Source organism: Uloborus diversus, chromosome 5, assembly GCF_026930045.1.
Source record: "Uloborus diversus isolate 005 chromosome 5, Udiv.v.3.1, whole genome shotgun sequence".
Classification (NCBI taxonomy): domain Eukaryota; kingdom Metazoa; phylum Arthropoda; class Arachnida; order Araneae; family Uloboridae; genus Uloborus; species Uloborus diversus.
Window position 1 is genome coordinate 183,890,112 of NC_072735.1, and position 24,270 is coordinate 183,914,381.

Below are 24,270 nucleotides of genomic sequence, written 5' to 3' on the forward strand. Positions count from 1 at the left end.
CCTGATTGAGTACCCAGTAGCAGAAACTCTGTAGTCAGTCTGCGACACTATTTTCGGTAGTTAAAAATAATCTGCAGCATTATTATTAGTTTTATTTTAAGTTTTCATAAAATACACAAGTCCTATGTGAAGGCCAAGGCTTGGACAATTTTCCAACTGGCCATTGGCCACTAGACCCGAAAAACTTAGTGGCCACCACTGTCGCTGAGTTTTAAAGCAATAAGGGGGGGGGGCAGCAGCTTTCACTACTTTCATAAAAATAAATAGAACTCTACACACTATGAAAACCAATTATTCAAGATATATTAATTTTAATATGGAAAATTTGCGTTAAAATAGGTTTTTAAATTTTTTAAATTAGTAAATGAGAAGTTTGCAGGAAACTGCATTTTAGATGAAATATTTAGCTTATAGTAAAGCCTTCAAATCAATGAGGATCAAACAGAACTGTGCAGATAATAATTCGCTTTTTTTTTTAAAAAATATTTTATAAAAAGAAAAAAAAACATGATTTATTGAACACTTTATGTTATCTTCAATAGTTTGTGTTGAGGTAAACATCCAAGTTGACCACTTGTTTTTTTTTTAAACTTTCTTCAGCATATTATTTTATTATTAATTTATTTATTATAATAATTTTTTTTTTGATAGCTTTCAAAAAATGTTTTTAATGCTTTGATGACATACTAGCATTTTTCTAACTAAACAGCAGCATAAAGCTTATGCTGCTCTTTATTCTCCAAACTTGTTTTTTATTTGTTGTTCTATTTGAGATAGCTTCTTGTACTCTGTTCAATGAAAATAGGTGTCAGTAGAAACGTTCAGTCTTTTCTTTCAATCGCAATATGTTGTGGCAACACAGGAATTCTGCTAAAAAGAGCAGGCTTAGATCTATACACGCACTGCGGGTACGCAGATTTGGGCCTGCTAATGAGTAATGAGTAAAGTTAAATGCTTCTGGTGCAAGGGATTAAGAGATAGGACATTTTAATTTTGCCTTTATGAACTGGGAGAGTCGAGTTTGTTGCTTTTTGTGCTATAAGTTTTACATAAAAAGGCTTCAAAAAGAAAGTTAGTGGAACTTGAGATTAATTAAAAGTATGAAATATTAAAAGTGATTGAAAATGGAGAAAGCCAGAGGAAATTAGCTGGCATATATGGAATTTTTAAAACTACAGTTTCTAATATAGTTAAAAACAAGGAAAGCAAGGGGAAAATAACAAAAGTATTTGAATAGTATTTTTAATTATTGTTACTTTCAATAATGTTAAACAATGAAAGTGGAGTTCAACAGAAAGAGTAAGGGTGAATTCCTCAAAAAAAAAAAAAAAAAAAAAAAAAAAACATGGTGCAAGAAATAACAAAATATATTTTTAAAAAAAATTACCGCCCTTTATAAGTTGACCACCTGTCTAAGTTGACCGCCAAAGTACTGCACTGCGAGTGGTCAACTTACACAGGTTTCACTGTATTTGAATTTGTTACATAAAAGTAGTAATAAATTCAAAATCCTTAAAAAACTACAATTTAGGTAAAATAGTTTTTAGCACATTAGCCTCTAAAGCAATGAAGAAAAGATAATATTCTGAAGATAAAATTTTGCAATTTTAAAAACAATAATTAAGAATTACCAAAAAAAAGGCATATTTTGCATAATTTTCAACAGTTTGCATTGCAATAAACATCCAATTCCGTTTTGAAAACGAAGGCACTTCATGAGTCTTGCGTACCAACATCTTGGGAATGACCAAACATGGCGACTACGCTAAAAATTAAGATATGAATTTCTGAATTTGTTGCAAAAAAATATTTTCAAAATAAAAATCCTCATGAGACTAAACTTAAGTTAAAGCTTTAGCACTTTTGCGACCAAAGCAATGAGGATAAGGTGTAATTTTCACATAAAACTTTTCATTCCTCAAGAAAATTATTTTAAAAAATAAAAATAAAAAAACGATTGATTTGCTGTAAATTTTAAGTTATTTTCATTTCTTGGCAGAAAAATAAAACATCCAATTCATCTTTGTTTTTGAAAATTTTTGCACTTTTCTACTTCGATTTTGTGAATGACCAAATATGGCGACTATGTTTCTAGCTGAAATGCTGAACCATCCATCGCTCAAAAAGCAATCTCCAAACGATCTTTTCCCAAGCTGCATTTCCTTTTTTTCCCTTTTATTTATTTATTTATTTTTTCTTTCTTTCTTTTTGTTCTTCGGTAAAATTATCTGCAGGCCGCGGGAAAATCTGAGACGCACGTCTCGCAGTTTCTGCTACCGGGATTGAGTAGATGGGAGTAAAGGCTATACTTTACTGTATAATACCGAAAATCGGCTTATTTATTTCCTTATTTCAAAAATTTATTTAACTGAATTTTAGTTTCATTAAATCATCTCAAAAAATGTATTTTATATATATATATATATATATATATATATATATATATATATATATATATATATATATATATATATATATATAAAGAACCTGCACTAGCAGGGTTCGTACGCTCCTTCAAAACTTCTCCAATACTCCTTCATTTAAGAAATTTTTCCGAAGGGTCCTTCACACTCCTTCATTTTGGTTTTGACTCCTTCAAAACTCCTTCTTTAGTTTAAGACTACATAATCTTCCTCTATGACAGTAACATAAAATACTTCGATTGATAACTTAACTTCGTCACAAAAGCGAATTTAATGTAGTAATTTCGTGTATTTATTTTTTTCATAAAGATGTGATTTACAAATTGATCATAGAAGTCATAAAAGTTGAAGGTGAAAATATTGTTGTATGACAAAGACATTTCAAATGTGAATGGCTATTTTTCCAAGTTTTATGACTATATTGTTTTTTCTCCAGCACACTCTGAGCAACATAAGTCAGGTTCTCTAATCATTATTTAACTATTCAAAAATACATAACATGTACTACATTAAGTGATTGTTTAAAAAAAAAAAAACAATTGTTTAGTAAATTGCAGTTATGATATTGTAAAAAGGGTAGTGCTTTGAAAGGGAGACGGGTTCATGAAATTGTGACAAGGGGAAGAGAGAGGGTGACAATAAGTGACACCATACAATTATTATATCAATATGATTATAAAAAATGTGACATGTGACAAGAGGTGGAGTAAGGTGAAGTGTGACAAAAAGGGAACTTTAACTATTGAAAAAAAGTGCAACATCATTTAAGGACAGCCCATTAGTACTCCTTCAAAATCTCATTTTACTCCTTCAAAACTCCTCCAAAACTCCTTCATTTTATTTCTGAAATAGAGTATGAACCCTGACTAGATCAAGAAAATAAGAGGCAGATATTTCAAACTTGAATTACCTCCAAAGGCTCTGTCAATTAGTTAGTAGTTCCCTTCCTACTTTGGATTCATTTTTAAGATGTACTGGAGATCAAATTCAAAATTTTAACTGCAAGGGAGACTTCCTATCCGACTTTATTGTAGAGGGAATCATTTTTTGTTTTTCAATTTTTGTCACCTTGGCAAAAATTGAAAAGAAAGTTCACATTTTTGCCATGTTTGCTCCTCATTTTCTAATTTTACATTTTAACAAAACTTGTAGTGTTTCTGTAACTTTATTATTTAGCTCATTATTTTACATTCAATGCCTCTAACAAGCTATTTTTCATTTGAATGCAACTTTTAGTCTTGTTTCAAGGTTTTTTTTTTAAAGGACAAAATAATGTATGACATCACCACATAAGTAATTTCTATGTAAGAATGTCTAAACATGGCTACAATAACAAAAATAAAAAGTAATGGCTAAGATTTAAAATACAGAGGGACTAGCCTGTAATGGAAAAGTATCAATTGCATTTAAGTATTCCATAATTTAATAATTGTTTTGGTGCAAATCGAGCAGGAGTATAGCTCAGAGAAAGTGATACCATGTTTTCTGTCTGCATCAGTTTCTTCTGTGGACTGTTTTGCTGCCTGGACTGTCATAAAGGGAGGATCTGAGAAATTTCAGTGGGTCCCAGATTGCATTATCTTTTAGTAAAATTTTTGAACGCTAACATTTTGGCAACAGCAATTCCCTTCATCCCAAAAAATTATTGATAGCATACTAACTTATAAAAAATATTTTTATATTTATGTAATAGTATTTTAAAAGAATATGATAATGTTTGATACTTCATTTTAAGTCATTTAAACCTTTTTTTTTTTTCATTTTGTGTGTTGGTCCCACTTAGCAATTTGGTCAATTTCAGTAAAAATGCTATTGTTCAAAACAACAGATTTTTAATCCTTCTTCTATGGGAAATGAAAATCTTTGATTGTTTGTTGTTTTTTAAAACGGTTTGCTTTTGAGCAGAAGCTTTTCCTTTAATGCATTTAATGATTTGATGCAAGTTTTGTCAAACATATCATTGTCTCGTGGCAACAAATAAGACATCGAACGCTTAATTCCGATATAGTCGTCACATCCGCATCGTTTTTTCCTCCCTAAAACCAGTATTCAGTCAGCGTTGCCATGACAGCAAGATGTATTGTACGGAACCCGTCAATATGACGAGAAACTAGATATTTGATGTCCAGTTGTGGGTCGCATTTCATCGGTCTCCTCGTGATTCCCTCTATTAGGTGAGTACTTTACGTGGGTTCGCAATATATGAATGCTTCTCCCCTTTCGAAAAACACACATTAGTTCGCTTAACATGGCAAACGTAGTGTGCAGACGATGTCTGATTACGCTTAAGTCTCAAAGCACGAGTGATATATCCTCTTGTTGCTCTGAGGGGACAATACTAATGCCTTTATAATTTCATTTGATCAATCATAATTTTAAATTATTAAAATTAATAATGTGATTTAAATGATTAATGGATTATTTTCAAAATTAACTAATACTGTATACAAAGATTTATACTTCCTTGTCTCTTAATATTGTATTTTTCTCATTAGAATCATGTTTGCATCATGTTGGTATACCTGTTTTTCATGATGCGTATAAAAAGTGGTCTTGCTGCGAGAAGAAAACTACCGATTTTACTGAATTTTTAAATATCAAAGTAAGTGTTAGCTTTGATTTATCTCAAGCAATAGCAAAATTTTTAAGATGGTTTAAAAATGATTTCTTGATATTCTTTTAAGCATATACAAGTACTTAAACAATGTAAGTACAGTGAAATCCCATTACAACCAACTTCAGGGGACCACAAATTTTGTTCTTTGAAACAGAAATTCCTATGTAATATAATTCAAGGAATGTGATAGCCAAGCCTGGATCTATAAATTTTGGATCCCATTGCAAAAAAATCTGTGGGACCCCTCCCTAGAGGCCAGCAGTGTGTATTTGTAAGTCTTAGTGCTAGTTTTTTTTTTTTTTTTTTTTTTTTTTTCAGTTTCTTGGGCCGTTGGGCCCTTTAAGGACATGCCCCCCCCCCCCCATGCATTGTGGGGTCTGCAGGTATGCAGATCCGGGCCTGGCGACAGCAATTAAATCGGTACTGAAAATTTATTTCATTGAAACATATTGGTCATTGTATTGGTATTCGTTGTAACAGGATTTCACTGTATATAAAGTTATATTAGCTACAAAAATTATTATAAATTGATATCTATTACAAATTATGTGTTACATAAAACAGCTAAAACATTATCAAGTGTCACTCACATTGGCAATTTTGAACTTATTAACCAAAAGTCTTTTATATGAGACAGTGAGAAGCAAAAGGATGTAAGTGCCAAAATTAAAAATTTCGAAAACACCTGAACAAATGGAAGATGAACCTGTCCTCTGACTTGGGGCAAGAAATGGTTCTTGTAACCCATGTAGATGCTGTTATACAACACGATTTAGAAAAACTTTTCCATGAAAGCTTGCCTGTGACAACAACTTACAAGACTTTTATTCAAAACTTGGAAAAAAACACTAGCAACTCTTTGCTTCTCCCTACTTCACATACTTAGTCTGTCCAATAAATATGTGAACTGAGGCCAGAAATGTCCCCTTCAAAGTACTCTCCATTCATTGCTATGCACTTATCCCATCTTCTTTTCCACTCTTTAAAGCACCTTTGAAAGTCCTCGACCGATAGGTTCTTTAGTTGTCTCATCGCTTCTCACTTTATTGAGTCCAAATCTTCCCAGTGATGTTCTTTCATCACGTTTTTGCATTTTTGGAATAGAAAAAGGTCGCAGGGTGCAAGATCTGGCAAATAAAGAGTATGATTGAGGGTGATGATTGAATTTTTCGCCATAAACTCTCGAGTAATCAATGCTGAATGTGCTGGTGCATTGTCATGGTGAAGGATCCATCCATCACCTTGAGCCAAGTTCAGTCACACACAATCTCTCAAACGCTTCAGAGCTGTTATTTTATCAATTTCTGTGGTTTCATCAATTTCCATTTTTGACGAACAGTAAAAACAAGGACAACAAAAACTAACATAACTTGTAACATACACGCAAGTTGACGATCTGCCAAGTACTGACAGCTCATTGGGTGTTGGGCAACTAACGCCGGCAGTTAGCAGGACTATAGTCCACTTCATCGCCGCTGGATTACATGAGTTCACGTATTTATTGGACAGACTACATACAGTTTCCATTAATACGACCATGGTTAATATGGAATCATGCTATAACAAACATTTTGTTTATTAAGCTTGGTTTACTATTTAACTGAATTACAAATGTCACACATGTTACATAGATTAACCTGTTTTGGGTAAGTTGCACAAAATGTCTAACCTTTTCACCGTGAGTTTTCCCCCATTAAATACTGTAATTTCCTTTTTCAGTAGAGGCCATGAAATTTGGAAAAATCTATTACTTCTCTTAATTTAGTTAACTATAAGTATAACACATTGAAATGTTAGATTGAACAAATTTTAAATTAAAAACGAAAAGAAATATACATGAAGAAGAAACATTTGTCCATTCATGGTTTTTATTTTAACCCTGCATGTCTCTTACCAAAAGCTTCGAGAGTTATATTAATAGCTGTTATTGCAATCATGTTGCATCATTTGTTACAAGTCAGTACATATTTTAGTAAGTTATCAAATTTCTTGTTTATGTATGAGGCAGTGAGAAGCAAAGAGATGCAAGTGGACATTTTCAAGTTTTGAGTAAAACGCGTTTAAAGATAGGATCCTAGGTAGGCTTTCATTGATATTTTTTTCTAAATCCTGCTGTGTAGCAGCACCTACCAGGGCTACTAGTACTATCTCTTGCCCCAAGACAGAGGAGGGGTTCACCTACCATGTGTACTGGTTATCTCCGAATTTTAACTTTTACCACTTGCATCCCTTTGCTTCTCACTGCCTCATATGTGTCTGTTAATGTTTCTAGAAAAAAAAAAAAAAGAAAACTTAGCAATATTAAAATATTTTTGTTTTTAAAAGCTTTCTTAAAGATTGAGCTACTTTTCATGTTCCAACTGTTTATTATTTTATATTGTACATATATTGATGCTAATGCTTGAGTTTGCACTTTTGGCTTTGAAAATATTGAGAGTAAAGCTTTACATATACATAATCATTTTATTCAGAAAAAGGTTATATTCTAATAATAATTTTGATAGGGCTGTACAAGATCTTATCATAGCAATGTAAAGCCTCCTGAACCCCCAAAACCTGCAAAGGAGAAATGTGAAGAACAGGTAAATACTTTTTCTTTTTTTCTCTAGTCCATACTAAAATTGAATTCAAACTATATGTGAGAATGATCTTTATATGTAAATTAAATGTTATATGACTATTTTTGCATTTTGTACTGACATTGTATTGTTAGGCTATCATTTTGTGCATTCTTGTTCTTTGCATCTTGCATCCTTTAGTTTTGTTTTGAATGGGTGTAAAATTTACAATTATGCTAAATGTGTTCCATCTAATATTTTTGTATGATTTTTCAATAGCTGCTACAGGGAAACCTCAGTAACTATCCCCCCCCCCCCCCCGTGAATACAAAAACTTATAAGAATGTGTTAATTTATTAAGATGGATAGGTAATTTAGCTACAAGTATTGCTTGTATTTGTATTATATTGGAACATTTGTAAAGTTTTTCTTTTTGTTATATTAAAAAATATATCCAGTTTTTTTTTTTTTTCTTTTTTACAGTGTCATAATTTTTTCATTTGTTGTTAAAATTACTAATAGCGAATAGGTTATTTACTTTTCGCACTACATTTGTAGTTGTTTTTTTTTTTTTTTTTTTAATATGGCTACCAAAAGCACAAAAGTCTTGACTATTTTTTGTGACTTTTGTTGGCAGTGGCTGCTATTTAGTATTCCTAGTCTAGAGCTTTAATGCCAAACAACTTAAAATTGTAAAGTAATGTGAATTTAAGAATTGATAAATCTGCATGCATGAACTTTATCAGAATTATTTTTTACTATCTTGTTATATGTTCAATGATGCAATGAGTAAAAGAAAATGTATAAATCAAGTAGATATTTTTTGTCACAAACAAAGAAAAATTTCAATTCAAAGTCAAAAAAGTAAATTTCTTAAAAATGGTGGGTGATTGAACATTTTTACCGTGTCATTCTTTTTTAAAAACCCCTGAAATCTATGGACCGTATAATGTATATTGAAGAACAGAAAATTCCTTGAGATTTGTTTTTAGGTTCAGAGTCGACTGTTTATTCATACTGAAATGTAGAAAAATGCTGGGCAGCCATGAAAGTTTTCCTTGCTTTTGTGGCAGTCTGCATGCTTAAAGACCTTTTTGATGTTTTTTTTTCCTCTGTTGATATAAATCTATCAAGAAATTGTGACCATAAATATAAATTGGGTTGAGTGCACTTGGCTTTTTAAAATCCATGGCAAAATCAGTAGATTAAAAGAATTGACACTTAATTTTCTTTTTAATTACCTCAATTGATGCCGCCTATTTTTTCCCCTTTTGAAACCCTGTTTGAATTGTCTATGAACTTTTAAAATAGATTTCTAGCAGTTTTAGTCAAGTTTGATAATTTTTTAATACATATAAGTAAAAAATAAATTTAGTTTAGAAACACCATCATTGAGCTCGTGCGTCGCTGAAAATTCCATGCAATCTTTTTGCATTCTGCAAATATTTCAATAATGTTGGATGTGAAAAGCTAGTTAGCATATGCTAACTTTAATCTGCTCTTATTATTTATTTATTTATTTATATTTATTTTATTTATTTATTTATATTTATTTTATTTATTTATTTATATTTATTTATTTTTTCTTTTGAATTATTTATTTGTTTTCCACTAATTTTTGCCTTTATTATATCATTGGCTGCATTTAAAAATAACATTCTTGATATATTAATCCAACTGTGCTCATTCTCAGTGATGTTACCATCAATTTTTCTGAGGGTATACTCCATTATGCACAATTTGTGTATGCAATCAAAAGGTGTTGATTTATTAAGTGTTAAAAATACAAAGAAATAAGGTTACTTGTGGGAAAATGTAGTTAACATAAATACGTTATTTCAGCTTTAAGAAAATTAAAAATTGCATAATAGCATCTGAATTATAAATGAAAATTTTTGAAGTTTGAGAGTAATATAATTCTAACTATATTCTAATACACTATAATTCTAAAAAATGTTTGAGAGTATACGATATATATGGAGTATACCCTATGGGAACGCCACTGCTCATCCTATAACTATAATTTTTGATCCATGTGAAGTTCAGTTTTTTTTTTCAAACTGACTCTGTCGTAAGTCAATTCTTAATTTATTTAATCTTTCAGATGAACTCAATTCCAAAGCCACTGGAACAGAAAGAAATTGTAGTGAGGCCTGATGTTAATCTACCCACTGTTATACTTCCTTTTTCCATTGGTGCATCTTTAAAACCAATGCTAGAGAAAGTTCAGAAGGAAATAGTGCAAGAAATAGGCGATGGTAAGATTTAAAAGAAAACCTTTAATATTTTTCCAAATGTGGTAAAAAGATTGAAAACTAACTTAGATTGTAAATATCGTTCTCTGTACAGTCCCGTCTCGACTTACGCGAGGGATATGCTCCAAGACCTCTCGCGTAAGTTGAAATATCGCATTGTAGAAAAGGGTATGTATATGAATTTTTAATTAACATAATCAATTTTTTTAGATATTTTTAAAGACCCCTTAAGATATGTTAGACCTTTTCTTGGCTATATATTAGTTTCCTGCATAAAGAGCTGAATTTTCACTGTATTTTTTAAAAAGTTGCATTATTCAACATAAAATACTGTTGCGATGCACAAAACCAATGATCAATGAGAGAGAGAGAGATATGAAATAAAAGTGTGGTGTTAACAGTATGTAGCAATAATATAGCACAGCACTATAACCGAGTGCATGTGCAGGAGGGGAGAAGTACCACCTGTTGGACCAAGCCTGAAGAGGGGCCGAGATTTTTTAAATGAGGGGTGAAATATATGTAGGGAAGTGTAGGGGTAAAGAATATGGAGGAGGGCCCGTAACAGTCATTTGTGACGAACCCAAAATTCCTGTACACGCCCTTAACTATAACATTACTGTATACTAGATTCAACAGTTGAATTTAACTTAAAAATTGAGATGATTTATGCTGCCCAATCAGATCGTTATTCTAAAATGTTTTTAAATACAGTTGCCTCGCATTTACTTTTACCTTGTTTCCACCCCTCTTCCAGGTTCTTTATAACCCACAATACTAGAGCAGCTTTCAACTTCATACTGTTAGCATTTTGCGACACTACTCTGAGAGCTTCATATTGCAACAAAGTACTGAGTTTTTATCAGTTGCTTTTTCTTGACTTCTGATTGTACGTACGGAAGATTCACTTATACCTAATCGTTGAGATGTTCTATCTTCGATCCACTTCAAGCGCATCAAAAATCTTTACCTTTTCTTAAATTGTCACACACTTTTTCTTTTTTTTTTCCATCTCCACAAACTTAAGACAAAACAGCGAGCCAAGGTATCACAATATTTCATCACCTCTCATAAAAATGATTGAAAAATGTAGAGTGATTATTTATGCATACTAACAAAGCAATATTTGGACTGGTGCAGTGTTGGCTAAAAGGATGAAAGTGCATTCACAACACCAATATTTAGTAGTCAATAACAAAGCTGTCGAATTCTTTCCAAATATTTTCTTGTTGCAAGCGAGGAATTCACGTGATCTCTAAAATTCTTTTTTCTGGAAAAATTTGTGTTATAGCCATTTTGCGTAAGTTAAATCGTGTCGTAGTTGGAGTTGACTGTACTCTAATTATGAACTATATTGATAATGATAATAAGCTTGGGTACCGTGATAACTCAACACCCCAAGAGAACATGAAAACGTGTCTAGTTAAGCAGGTGTCAGCTTACGAAGGTTCCATAATTTTGATTGGTAAACACTTTCTGTATTGCTTATTTACTATATTTACCATTCAAGTTGTAAAAATCAATTCCAATACATGATTCTTTCTTTTCTTTTCTTTTTCTTTTTTTTGAAAGGTTGCATACTAAAATAAATAGTATTAATTTGAATAACTCATGAGGTATAATAAATCCCAAAAAGAAAGACATTTTTGATTCTGAAGTGTTAAAGTCATTCTTGTCAAGTTTTACAGATAGGGCATAAAATGAAAACATATTAGTTTTTGTACTTGCATGTGGCAGTGTTTTTTTTTTTTTTTTTTTTTTTTTTTTTTTTTTTTTTTTTTTAATGCTCTTAAAAAGTTTATGTGTATGTGGAATGACTGTACTGATAAAATGAGTCTTATAAATAAACTTTAAAATGTGTTTCACTATCTTACTGTTTTTATGTATCACTTAGTTATGTAGCATATAGTATTCATATAATTTTGAAAATTTTAATAATCCATGAAACCATAACTGTAGTTATCGTGAGAGTCCTTAAAATGTCAAAGTTTTGTTAATATAAATAGATAGTAAATGTATCCTTTTGATATTGTTTTCTAGAAAATGATGCTGTGATCAAGATAAATACCCCTTGCCATAACAAAGGTTGTCGACAGGTATGGAAGTTTTACTGATATACTTTTATAGAAATTTTAAATTTTTCTGAGAAATGTACTTTACAAAAGATCAACACAGTTTACATCTCTTTCAAGAGACTATTTTCTATTAAGTGTGTGAGTAAAAAAGATTTATAAATGAAAAGTATTTACAACAAAGCACTTTCTTAAGTACCAGATTAAGCTCGATTATCATACTTTTAATATGCTTGAAATTTTTTTTTTTTTTTTTGCAAATTGAAAAGTTACTAACCGACAAATTAACTTTTAAATTATTAAAATCGCTTTTTAAGAAAAAGTTAATATAAACTCATTATTGGCATTAAATGTTTAAGTAGGTGTCAACTATGGGAACAGGAATTCATTTATATTTCCCACAGATAGAGGTGGGAGGGGGAGGTCAATATTGCTGGTTAGCAAAAATGGTTGTACCTTATTGATTTGCAAAAAAGTAGGAGAAATTTATTTCAATCCTCCATGAAACAAGTTTTGAATATTAGGCGTGATGAACAGATATTGTTGGAGTTCACACTTTGAAGATAGAAATGACTAGACCTGAAAATTTAATTTTTCAGTTAGCAGCCAGTTGCTATTAAACCCTTTTAGCTTACTACAGCCAAACCTTGTTAACACAAATTCACTGAAGGAAAAATTTCGCTTACTACGAAATAAATGCTATTCCCCGTCAGAAAAAGCTACAAATTAGTGTTAAATCAGGGGTCGATCCAGCACCAAATTGGGGCCGCTTTGCGGCCCCATTCACAAAATTCCGCGTCGCAGAAGCGGCCCCATTCACAAAATTCTGCGTCGTAAAAGCAGCCCCTTCACAAAAATTTATAAAAAGGCAGCCTTTTCACAATATTTTTTAACCGCAAATGTGTACGCATCTACTCAGGAGCCTCTTCCACCTTCCCCCATCTTATCTTTTTGCTTGCTGCGTGAGGTGTTTTTGCTTGACAGCTTCAGAGGGGGGACGGGAGAGGGACACTTGTGATTGGTAGCTTGTTTTCAGGAAAATCCTAAATTTTACTTTGATTACGCAATATATATTTAGTATTAATTTGTGTTGAGTTTCAAAATCCAATTCTAAAATAACTTTACTTAAAATAAAATTATTTTACATGCTGTTTTTATATTTTTATTTGTTTTGAAGATCTTGATTTCCTTACATGGGCCATGGCAAACGAATTTTTCGCATTTTTGATGTTTACTGTACCTTGTTAAGAGGTAAACAAATAAAATTTCTTATATATTTATTAACATCATTAAATTGCAAAGTTTTAAACGAAATACCTACTCTGTAAGAACGTCAAAAGTCAAAAAATGAAACGCTGAATGCTGGTGCAGTATTATTTTGGGTTTTAATTACTTTTAAGTTTTTCAAACACATACATGGAATCTTTGATGAGTATTTCACTTCTGTGTTAAGAAATATGTGATATCTTTGAGTCTGTTCATATTGTATTTATTAGGAATTATCATTACGTTCAGCAGCATGTGCAATTTTCATTGCTCTTAAAGTATTTGAGAGGGGCAAACAGGAAATCTGTTGTGAGACTTTCACCTTAAGAAAGTGTGCTTTGTATATGTATATTTGTAAAAAGCAATAAATGTAATGTATGTGTCAAATTATGAATAAAATGTTAAGGGTCTTACTTCCCCCCTCCCCCAGCGCATTTTCTCTTGACAGCTTTCAGGTATTCTTCAAGAACTTGCAATCACCCCTGAAACCTGTCTAGGGCTTTTCTATAACGATACAACAGCTAAAAATGCTTTAATATAATCTTTTCCAAGAAAAAATCACGAGAAGGTCTTTTTTACAAAAATAAAGAAAATTTTACAAAAATATTTTGCCTTTTCACAAAATGGGGACCCAAAAAATAAAACCTGGATCGACCCCTGTAAATCAATCACTTAATAAAAAAGGATTTAGACGAAATCCGGCATAAAACGAAGAAAATTTTAAGGTCCTGAAGAAAAAAGGGTAAAGAAAATCCCTATAATTTTACATGAAATTATTTTCGAAAGTTGAAAGATCTACACTTGAGCACAAGCAATATTGATGGTAACGAGAAAGTTCCATTCCTCATGTAGGAAAATTGAGAAAACCAGTCTCATGATCAAGGAAAAATCAGATGTTATAACATGCACTGTTGCAGAGAAATTGTCTAAATATAGCCATTGTCTGTTTCGAATTACTAGTGTTTCTTACTTAAAGTATTAATATAAATGCTTGGGTGTACATTTTTGTCCAAAAGTACTTTGGTTCTTAAATTTTCTGCCACACAAAAACAAAAAAAACTTTGCTTACACGAAATCCAATAAACGTGGAAATCGGTTAACACAAAATTCGGTTAGCATGAAACATTTTGGTGATCCCGTCGAGTTTGTGTTAACAAGATTTGACTGTACTTACTTTTACCACAAACTTTTTGAGCCAATGTTTGATAAAATCCTTTTCAATAAACAGTCGCTTTCATTATTTTAATTTTTCTTGATAAGATATGTTAAAAAACCTATGTAAGTAATAATCTACAGCTACGAAAGTATCACACAAACGTCAGTTATTCATTGAAAAAAAGGGGTGGGGGTGCTAAAAATGAATTACACATGTATAGAATTAAAAGAATTTGAAATAAAAATATTTGGGCATAGGTTGGATTAATAGTTTTGTAGCAATTTTACAATTTTTAATTCTTTTGCTTGCATAGATTTCACAATATTTAACTTTTCTTCTATTGCAAATTTTTTATCAGCGTATTTCTGTAAGCCTATCTTTCTCCCATTTTTTTGTAATAATCAAAAAAAAAAAAAGCTGGACTACTGGTTTTTGTACATTTTAACTGAAACCATCTTCAAATGAATAAGTCCTAATTTTGTTTTAGGTGTACAAAGGTGAACACAGCAACTCTGAAACATGTTTGCATCATTCTGGAATACCAATTTTTCATGAAGGGTGAGTATCAGTTATGCAAAAGTTTTTTTTTAACATTGCATAGGAAACTGAAACCACTTTTCTGTGGATCGATTTAAGGTGTGGATTATTATGTACAGGAAAAAAAAAATTTCTTTAAGTAAATAATACCTAACAGTTGATTCCATTTAATTGGGTTAGGACATAATGAGCTGCATCCATTTGACTTAATTCAACTCTTTTCCCTTTAGCCTGTCCATAAATGTCAATCTTTATAATATTCTTATTAAAAAAAAAAAAGTGATGTCACACTTCTTGTCCACCCCCCCCCCCCCTCCTGTTGCCACATTTTCATGAACTCCCTCCCTTCTCAAAGCGTGATATCATTTGTAGACTGCTCCTCTGAAAGAAACCAATTTTTAAAAAATTTAAAACTTAGATGATATTTTTTAGATATTTATCTGAATTTCCAACTAAAAACTTTTAACCATTTAAAAAAAAAATAATTTTTGCCCATTTTAGAAACAAAAAAAGAGTAAGGGAAGCTCAAACAACACTAGTCTAAATCTCTCGCCAATCCTAATTGTGCCAGTTTCTTGTAAATATCCTTGAGTGGACAGCTTTTCTTTACAGATGTTGATGAAGGATCACAAATTTGATGCTAAGAAATTATTTTTAAAAACTTAATGTATACCATCAGAAATATTCTGGGTCATCTATTTTTTAAAAGCATTCCAGAATACATTTTTTCCCCTTTAGAATGAAATACTGGTCATGCTGTGTTAAAAGGACTACGGACTTCGATAGCTTCCTTGAGCAGATTGGATGCACGACTGGAAAGCATAAATGGGTGAAAGATAAGGTAAGTTTCTAGTTCATAGTGTGTGAATTTAAAGTTAAATAGATATTCAAACTTCATATTATGTACCCAAAAGTTCAATATAAATAGCAAACATGAATTCTGAAGTTTTAAAGAATTTTTTCTTCATTACACAGGATTGATTCTGCTCAGAAATTTCTAACAGTTTGTTGCTGTAATTTAGCAAACGAAAAACCTTTGCTCAAATGCTCATATTCAAGGAGCAATAAGTTAGAAATGAATAGAAAAATCGAGCATTTTGTCAGTTTTAAGTGGAAAGATGGTCATGATTTCATTTTTAAAAATCAGTTGCAAAGTTTGCTAATGTTGAAAAATTTTGGTAGCAAAACCAGGATTCACACACTACATGACTCATACAGTTTTAAAAACCGGAAAATCTGCTTGAAATAAAAAATTTAATTTTCAATTTTGAAAAACATTAAAATGTATCTTTGGTTCTTAAACTTAGTGATCTATTTTCAGAGAGATGCACTAAAAAATGTCTTGCTGCAAACTAAAAATGATTTTTAAAGTACCAAATTTTTGTTGACATTGCAGTCATGGCTTGGGCAAAGCAAACAAGCATTTGAAACAACTTCATCATATCGTTCCTGATTGGGCCATCAGAAAAATTTTCAATAGAATTTGAAAATTTTGAAATTATGGATTGTACTACAGTCAGCCCTTGTTTATCTCCGTTAATTGGTTCCAGGTTTTACCGCGATAACTGAATTTTCGCGAAATAGGATTCTGTAGTTATAAACCGAATATTTTCCTAACTAGAGCGCATTAACTTACTTAGGGCAATTTAAATCGGTTTAAACCACTTGCGTTACTTAATATATTACACAAAATATGAGAAAATGAGATATATTAGATGTAATAGATATCACATAGTTATTTCTTGGGAAATAAAACTACATACACACATGCAGTTCTTATATACTAATCTATGAAAGTAGCTTTACTTGTTCGATGAAGAATATTAATTGCCAGTTAGTGATCGTATGTGTCCCCGTTCTTCTTCTAGATTTATCCTCATTAAAGGTATTGCGCATACAACTTAAAAAGCTAGTACACTGTTTAATACCATTTACAGATTTATTTATCCCCTGGTGATTTATACTTTCCAGTTATAGTGTTTAACGGTTAGAATGAAATAGCGATTCCTACACTTTCTTCCGCGATTTTATACCTCCACTTCCTCAACTAGTACAACTACAGCCCATCAAAAGAGCTTACCTTACTTGGAAGACGTACTTTGTTATTCTTTTGTAGGAAAAAGTTTACACGAGTGCATAAAAAGCGCTAATTACTATAATTGAAAAAATAAATGCGATGTAGTGAAGCCGCGAAAGTCGAATCGCAAAGTAGCGAAGGATGACTGTACATTGATCTTTAGTTTTTAAATATTATGGTTTTGTTATTTTATGTTAGTGGTGGTCAATCTAATCCTTATTGCCCACACTACTGAATTTTAATTCTGAAGCTTTTATAGTTTGACTTAAAAGGTTTGTCAAATGCTGGAGCTTTTACATGACTAGGTACCAAATCTACAGTTTTTGTTTTGTTATTGCAAAAAACTTCATGCTTTAAACAGACCTAACTAGTCCTTAAAAAAACTGGTTTTATCCTTGAAAAGTCCTTGAATACTCCATTAGAAAAAAAATCCAATTTTGTGTGCAAACCATGGTGTAGCATTTTTTTAAAGTGGTGTTAAAGTATCTTTTACAATGCAAAAAATTCAACAAAACCATTAGCGGGTGCGACAACATGCAATTAAATTTGTTACTGAATAGTTTATGTCCAATATTCATGCTTGTATGAAAACTGACATTGGTTCATACTATTTTGATGCTATAAGTTATATTTGTTTTCGTGAAATAATAATTGTGCTCTAAACTTGACACTGAGGACGAAATGCAAGATTTTCAAATTTTTGTTGTGTGTTGAAAACTAAAATGCCAAACTACCATCGTGGAAGTGAATTGAATGTCAATTGTTTTCAAAACATCAGTATTTTTATTTATTTAAAACCTTCTTTCTGATTTAAAAAAAAACTTACTTTGCTCTTTGTTAGTTGATAAAATCATGCAATGTAATCATACTAATATATATATATATATATATATATATATATATATATATATATATATATATATATATATATATATATATATATATATATAGTTCCTTCAATAATGCTTTTGTTTTAATTATGGCGGTCTTTATATACCTAGAAATACAATGTGGTTCATTTTGAACCTCTGTGAAGAAATCTGCATAGTTCCCTACCCTACATAATGTTATATATTTGTAAAAATTAGTTTAAAATTAGCATATTTATAATAAATGCAGTTTATTTAAAAGATGCAAGATTTTTTAAGGATATATAATGAAATATTTAAAAAAAAATTACTTTAAGGTTTGATGCTTCAAAGATATTTATTTTGAATCATCTCAAAATGTCCTGAAACAATCATTTTAAGCGATAAGACATTAACCCCTTACGAGTTTTGAGATTGGTGTGTTTCAGAATTTATTTTAACAGAATGCTTTCATACTGTTCTACAAAATGTTCTCTTGTAATTAGTATTTTATTTGTTTGTCTGCTTATTTATTCATTTTATTTTATTAATTTATTTTGTTTAATTTTTCAGAATGTTGAAAATGTCACAAAATGCAGGTATGATTGGCATCAAACTGGCAATTCTGTTGTCATTTCCGTGTATTCTAAATGCCCGTTGCCAGAATTATCCTTTGTAAAGGCAAACCCTGTGAAATTACAAATTCATATAGTATTTGGAAAAGAAAAGAACATATTCGATGAAGAAATAGTTTTATTTGGAGTAAGTGCATCTTATTTATTTATTATTCCTTTAAGCACCCAAACAAACTAACTGAATACAAATAATATATGGATTGTCCTCCTTCTGTTAAAATAACTCTCCAAAGTCATGTCAGGGTTTCAATCCACCTATAAAAGTACAAGAAATTGTTAATTCCCTAGCAAAAAAAAAAAAAAAGAATTCCCCTGGTTGAAGATTTAAAACTGCTTTTTCCTGTATTTTTTTTTTTCATGGAAAAATATACAAATTTAATTAAATAGAAATTTTTGTTTTGTGTAGTATATTTGAGGCAGCATGAAGCAAAGAGATGTAAGTGGGCTTCATAAAGTTTTGAGTGAAACTCGTTTTAAGTTCACATCCTAGGTTCATTGAAAATTTTTTCTAAATCATGCTGTATAGCAGCAACCACCTGGACTGATAACACCATCGCTTACCCCAAGACAGAGGAGAGGTTCTCTTATTATTTTTACTTATTATCTCCAAATTTTAAATTTCAGCACTTATCTTTTTGTCTCTTACTGCCTCATTTTCATATTAATTTTATTTTTAAAAATGGCTTTCTCAACTCCCTTGATGATGGTCTCTCTTCCTCGATTGTATAAATTATTTTACTCACTCAGCTACTAAAAATGATTTTAAATAATTTTTTAAGGGCAGAGGAGGGGAGAGGTGAACTGTTATATTGAAATACACTGTACAGGGTGTCCCAAAACAACCGCATAAACTATGCACAGCTAGATTCCTTGTTAGGAATACATAATAGTACCCAAAGAAGCGTTTCTGTACAACCCATACTTTACGAGAAAAAATACGAAAAACAAAGTATGATATCACTGCCCATGAAAGAAAAAACCCTTTATTGACCACATCAACAGCAGTATACATACATTATGTATAACAACAAATACATGTAATGACATTTTGAACATTATCATCTGGAAAGGTATGGAAATACTGTTGTTGAAGTGTCCAATAAAGTGTTTCACTTGCACCAGCAGTGGCGTCATACTTTTCGTAAACTATGGATCGTACAGGAACGCTTCTTTGGGCAGTTTTTATGTTTCCCCAACGAGGAATCTAGCTGTGCAAAGATTATGCGGTCGTTTTGGGACACTCTGTATATGTGAAAAAGTGAGATAGAATAATACAGGGTGGCTTAGCGGTTAATGTTTGAAACAAATGAAAAAATAAAAACAAACAAGAGACATGAGTAGAATTTAATGACTTATATTGAAAGGACATATTGGGCTATTAATGATATAGAGGTTCGAAGTGACTGCCATCTTTAACAAGGACAGCAGTTAGGCGGTTCTGCAGATCGGGTCTTATCGGCAGCAAAAAACCGTCTGTGACCACAGTAGCGGCGACTGTAGCCATAGCTTTTTTATCGTCTTCCACCGATCCAGTACGTTTGAACTTGGCATACAGTCTAAAGGGAAGAGGATTGAGACACATTTTTCAGAACAAACATGGAAGCAAAAAGGATAAGATTTGTACCGTCATACGCACAAAATGACTCACCTTTCCAGAGTCCTTTTGTTTGGCTAATTCTTGTTGTGGAACTTCGCCTACCATGCTCGTTGAACTGCCTTCACATTTTCATCACATCTGATTACTTGTAGCACAATAAATACGCGAACTTCCGTCGAATATTTTTGTTTATTTTTACTAACAAGAATCGCACAATAAAGCCCACCGCACACTGAAGGAACATCACATTTATAATTGCCCACTCAACGGAGCATGCTCACCAAGTTTGGCTTCACTCACTTGCACCTGTCGCCATCTATTGGACTTTGTTTCAGACATTACCCGCTGGGCCGCCCGGTATTAACATGAATAATTAGAACTTGATAATGAATTTAAAAGACTATAGAAAATACAGGATTACATACTCTCTTACTAGGCCCCCATTTTGGATGTTTATGACTTGCAAAAACCTTTCAGCAGAGACATACAAAATAATGGAGAGTTGTAGAATGTACTTTGGGTATATAAAAGGACCTGTCTTGGCAGGGAATTTACCTTCATAGTCTCTGTAACTCTTGAATTTAATATATAGCAATAATGTAATGCAGTTTAACCAGCCTTTTGACTGTTTTTCAAAAATTGATTTTTTACTCTCGATCAGGACCATTGGGTGCCACACACCCTGAAAGCAGAGCTTCGTCTACCGAGTTGGACAGGTTTTAGAAGTATTTTAAAAAAGGAGGGATTTTCAGGAGCTCTATATGCAAAGATAGACTTAAATACAAAAATTTTATCAGCCACTAATAGCCAGAAGACACTTTTAATTTAGTAATGAATGGTACCCGATGCTTTGTTGCATTTTTTTTTTCTTTAAAACTATTTTGACCATTTGGAACTATGTGTTACATTTTTCTTGCTAAATTCTTTTAAAAAATTATTTTAAAATTAATTTCTGAATTTTTTTTTTCAAAAACGACATTTTCAAGGATTTTAACTTTTACTGTTGTTCAGAACCATTGAGTAACTACATTTCCTGAAGAGGAGAACTTCTACTTTTGAGTTGGACAGCTTTAGTGGCATTTGAAAAATGAAGATTTTTTGGAAACATAGCCAAGCTGCATTTTCATTTTTAATTGCCACTTAATCCAGGATTTTAATTTGAAAAAAAGAAGGCACTATGCAAAACTAATCTTTTGGCTTTCGGCACTACGCTAAAAGTTTGCATGCAAAAAAAAAAGTTTTGGTCAGCAAATCAGCTGAAGCCTGTATTCTTGTTTTCATACAAAATAAAATTCCTGAAAGAAGCAGCTACTAAAAATGAAAATAGAGTTATGTATCTAAAATAAAAGTTTTGAATTTTCAAGTCTATCATCATGTTAAGAGTTTCCAAAAAAAACCTTCATTTTTCAAATGCCACTAAAGCTGTCCAACTCAAAAGTAGAAGTTCTTCTCTTCAGGAAATGTAGTACTCAATGGTTCCAATCAACAGTAAAAAAAGTTAAAATCCTTGAAAATGTCGTTTATGAAAAAAAAAATTCAGAAATTAATTTTGAAAATAATTTTTCAAAAGAATGTAGCAAGAAAAATGTAACACATAGTTCCAAATGGTGAATATAGTTTTAAAGAAAATTATTTTAAAAAAAATAACCGCAACAAAGCATCGGGTACCTTTCCTGAGATAAAGCAGTTTGAAAAGCTTGTCAAAAATCACAACTGAGAAACTACGCCCAGATTGCCATCTTCAAATTCAGCTTTGGTGGGCCATATCTTGGGCCAGGAATTTTTGGGGGGAAAACAAAAATACACCTGTTTCTTTATTCAGTAAGTTACTGCCCTATAGCCAGGGCTAAGGCTGAAATACACCGCCAGCTCAGTCAATTCCAGCCGAGGACTGCAGTTTCGTGCTTATTAGCACTCATCAGCCTGGCATAGGAAAGTGACCAAGCTGGAAGTGGAGAACCTCTTAAGGAAGTCAAGAGTGCCAAACAAGCTGGTAGCTAATACAGAATTAGCACTGACCAGACGAGTGACCGAAACAATGGTTTGGTTCAACTCAAATATTTCATGTATTTCTGCTTTGCCTTCAATATTAGAGTAGAAACGAACCATTGCTTCAGTCACTCGTCTGGTCAGTGCTAATTCTGTATTAGCTACCAGTTTGTTTGGCACTCTTGGCTTCCTTAAGAGGTTTTCCTCCTCCCTCTCAGTCACTCTTATCCCAGGCTGATGAGTGCTAATAAGCACGAAACTGCAGTCCTCGGCTGCAATTGACTGAGCTGGCAGTGTATTTCTTGTACACCTGTTTTCTTATTTTTTTCCTGTATTTTCAACACATGTTAAACTTCTGAGACTATGAGGGCAACACCCTGCCTGGATTGACATGGGCTAAGCATACTTCATATTTAACATATTATAAGTAAGACTTTTCTTACTTAAATTGGATACATCATAATTATTGAATGTGAAAACCAACTTTGTACAACATGAGTTGCAAAGTATTAACTACTGTATTACATATTTTGGAGTTTTGATCTTCCAAATGCTAAGCAGCAGCAGCACTGAAGCCATTTTTAGCCTACTTTCCCAGTAAAAGTCAGAAAAAGAAGAAAAAAGCATGAAAGAAGGCTTAATGCATCTTAAAAATATCGTGAAAAAACAAAAAAAAGTCAAAAATAAATAAAATAATTAAATAAATATTGAAAAATTAAAAATTGGAAAGTAGGGTATTGAGATGGGGAAAAATGTCTGTCGGTCTGTCTGTCTGTCTGTCGGTCTGTCTGTCTGTCGGTCTGTCTGTCGGTCTGTCTGTCGGTCTGTCTGTCTGTCCCCCCCTAATAACTTTTGAATGAATAGTCCGATTCGAACAAACTTTTTTTTGTTCGAAAGATCTCGGCGAGGACACCTCATTCCCATATTTCACTTTTTGATTTGAACTATTTTTTGTTCAATTTTGAACAGTTCAAAAAAACTTAACATTAGCGCCTACGGGGAAATTCAAAGCAATTCCGAACTGTGAGGCGAATTTGCTTCAAACAAGCTTTTTAGGAAAAAGCTTTTGGTAAAAAAACTTGTATATAAGATATCTTTTTGATTTGAACAATTTTCCGTTCAATTTTGAACAGTTCAAATCCCTTAACATTAGCGCCTACGGGGAAACTGAAAGTCAATGTAGATTCCGTACTTGAAGGCGGATTTACTTCAAACAAACTTTGTTGGAAATAGCTCTTGACGACCTACTCCCGACTCCGACTCCGAGAATTTAGGGGGACCTGACACCGACTCTGACTCCTGTTCCCGACAATTAATCGGACTCCGACTCCCCGACTTCGACTCTGACTTCGTAGCTTTGGCAAACATTTATACACGGAGGACAAATGACTGACTCCGATTCTTGGATATTCGACTCCGACTCTTTTATCCCAAAATGAGATTGACTCCGACTCTGACTCCGCTGCTGTGGTTTTAACTGTGAAATAATTATTGTTGATATGATTTGTTTTTATTTTCACGCTAAAGTTTTAATTTAGGTATTTGGTTTTCGGTGAATAAACTCGAAAAATATGCGCAGACGATTTTTCTTTTTTTTTTTTTTTGACAATGAAAATTATTTCTTTAAGTTGACATTTTATTGTTTTTTTTTTATTTTGGTAAGTGCATTAATTCGTTTAAAAAATTATTTTCGGCAACAGGGGAAAAAGAAACGATTTTTTTTATATGATGTATTTATTTTAATGAACTTATTATTATTTTTTCGTTTTAAAAGCTGTTAAAAAATTTTTTTAATGGAAAGAAGTGTATTAGCTGCTTTGTTTAAAAGGTGCTGCTATTTTATTTGTTCGTTTTTTTGAAGAAAAGTAAGGAATATTTTATTCCTAGAAATCAGCTTAAAATATTAAAAAAAATATGTTTGAAAAAATTTGCGATTTTAGCTTTTTTTGAGAATATTGATCAGGTACTAGAAAGTAGTATGGGTATACGGGAAAGTAGGCTCGTCTAGTTCTAGACGGAACTTCTTGTTAATCTTAAAATGTTTTCTCTTTGTGGCTCCGAAACATGTTTATGTTATATACTAGAGGACATGTTGATGAGTACAATAGGTTACAAACCAGATATTAGGTGTCGAAATACACTTTTAAATTATTTCCAGATAATGACCTTAGGTGACTGACTATCCATTTGTAAAATGTTCATTTTGAATATACAGAGTGTTTTGTTTTAACCTGCAAAAC

At 31.9% G+C, this 24,270-nt stretch overlaps 1 protein-coding gene across 1 annotated transcript in view; it reads left to right on the top strand.

The window, feature by feature from the left end:
* Window positions 1–24,270, top strand: part of LOC129222265 (cysteine and histidine-rich domain-containing protein 1-like) — a 32,893-nt gene that overhangs the window by 6,361 nt on the left and 2,262 nt on the right. Inside the window, exons 3-9 of the mRNA XM_054856744.1 lie at window positions 4,919–5,025; window positions 7,545–7,622; window positions 9,703–9,856; window positions 11,894–11,949; window positions 14,835–14,905; window positions 15,623–15,725; window positions 18,383–18,571. Coding sequence (XP_054712719.1) covers window positions 4,919–5,025; window positions 7,545–7,622; window positions 9,703–9,856; window positions 11,894–11,949; window positions 14,835–14,905; window positions 15,623–15,725; window positions 18,383–18,571 — 758 coding nt within the window. The remainder of the gene's footprint in view (window positions 1–4,918; window positions 5,026–7,544; window positions 7,623–9,702; window positions 9,857–11,893; window positions 11,950–14,834; window positions 14,906–15,622; window positions 15,726–18,382; window positions 18,572–24,270) is intronic.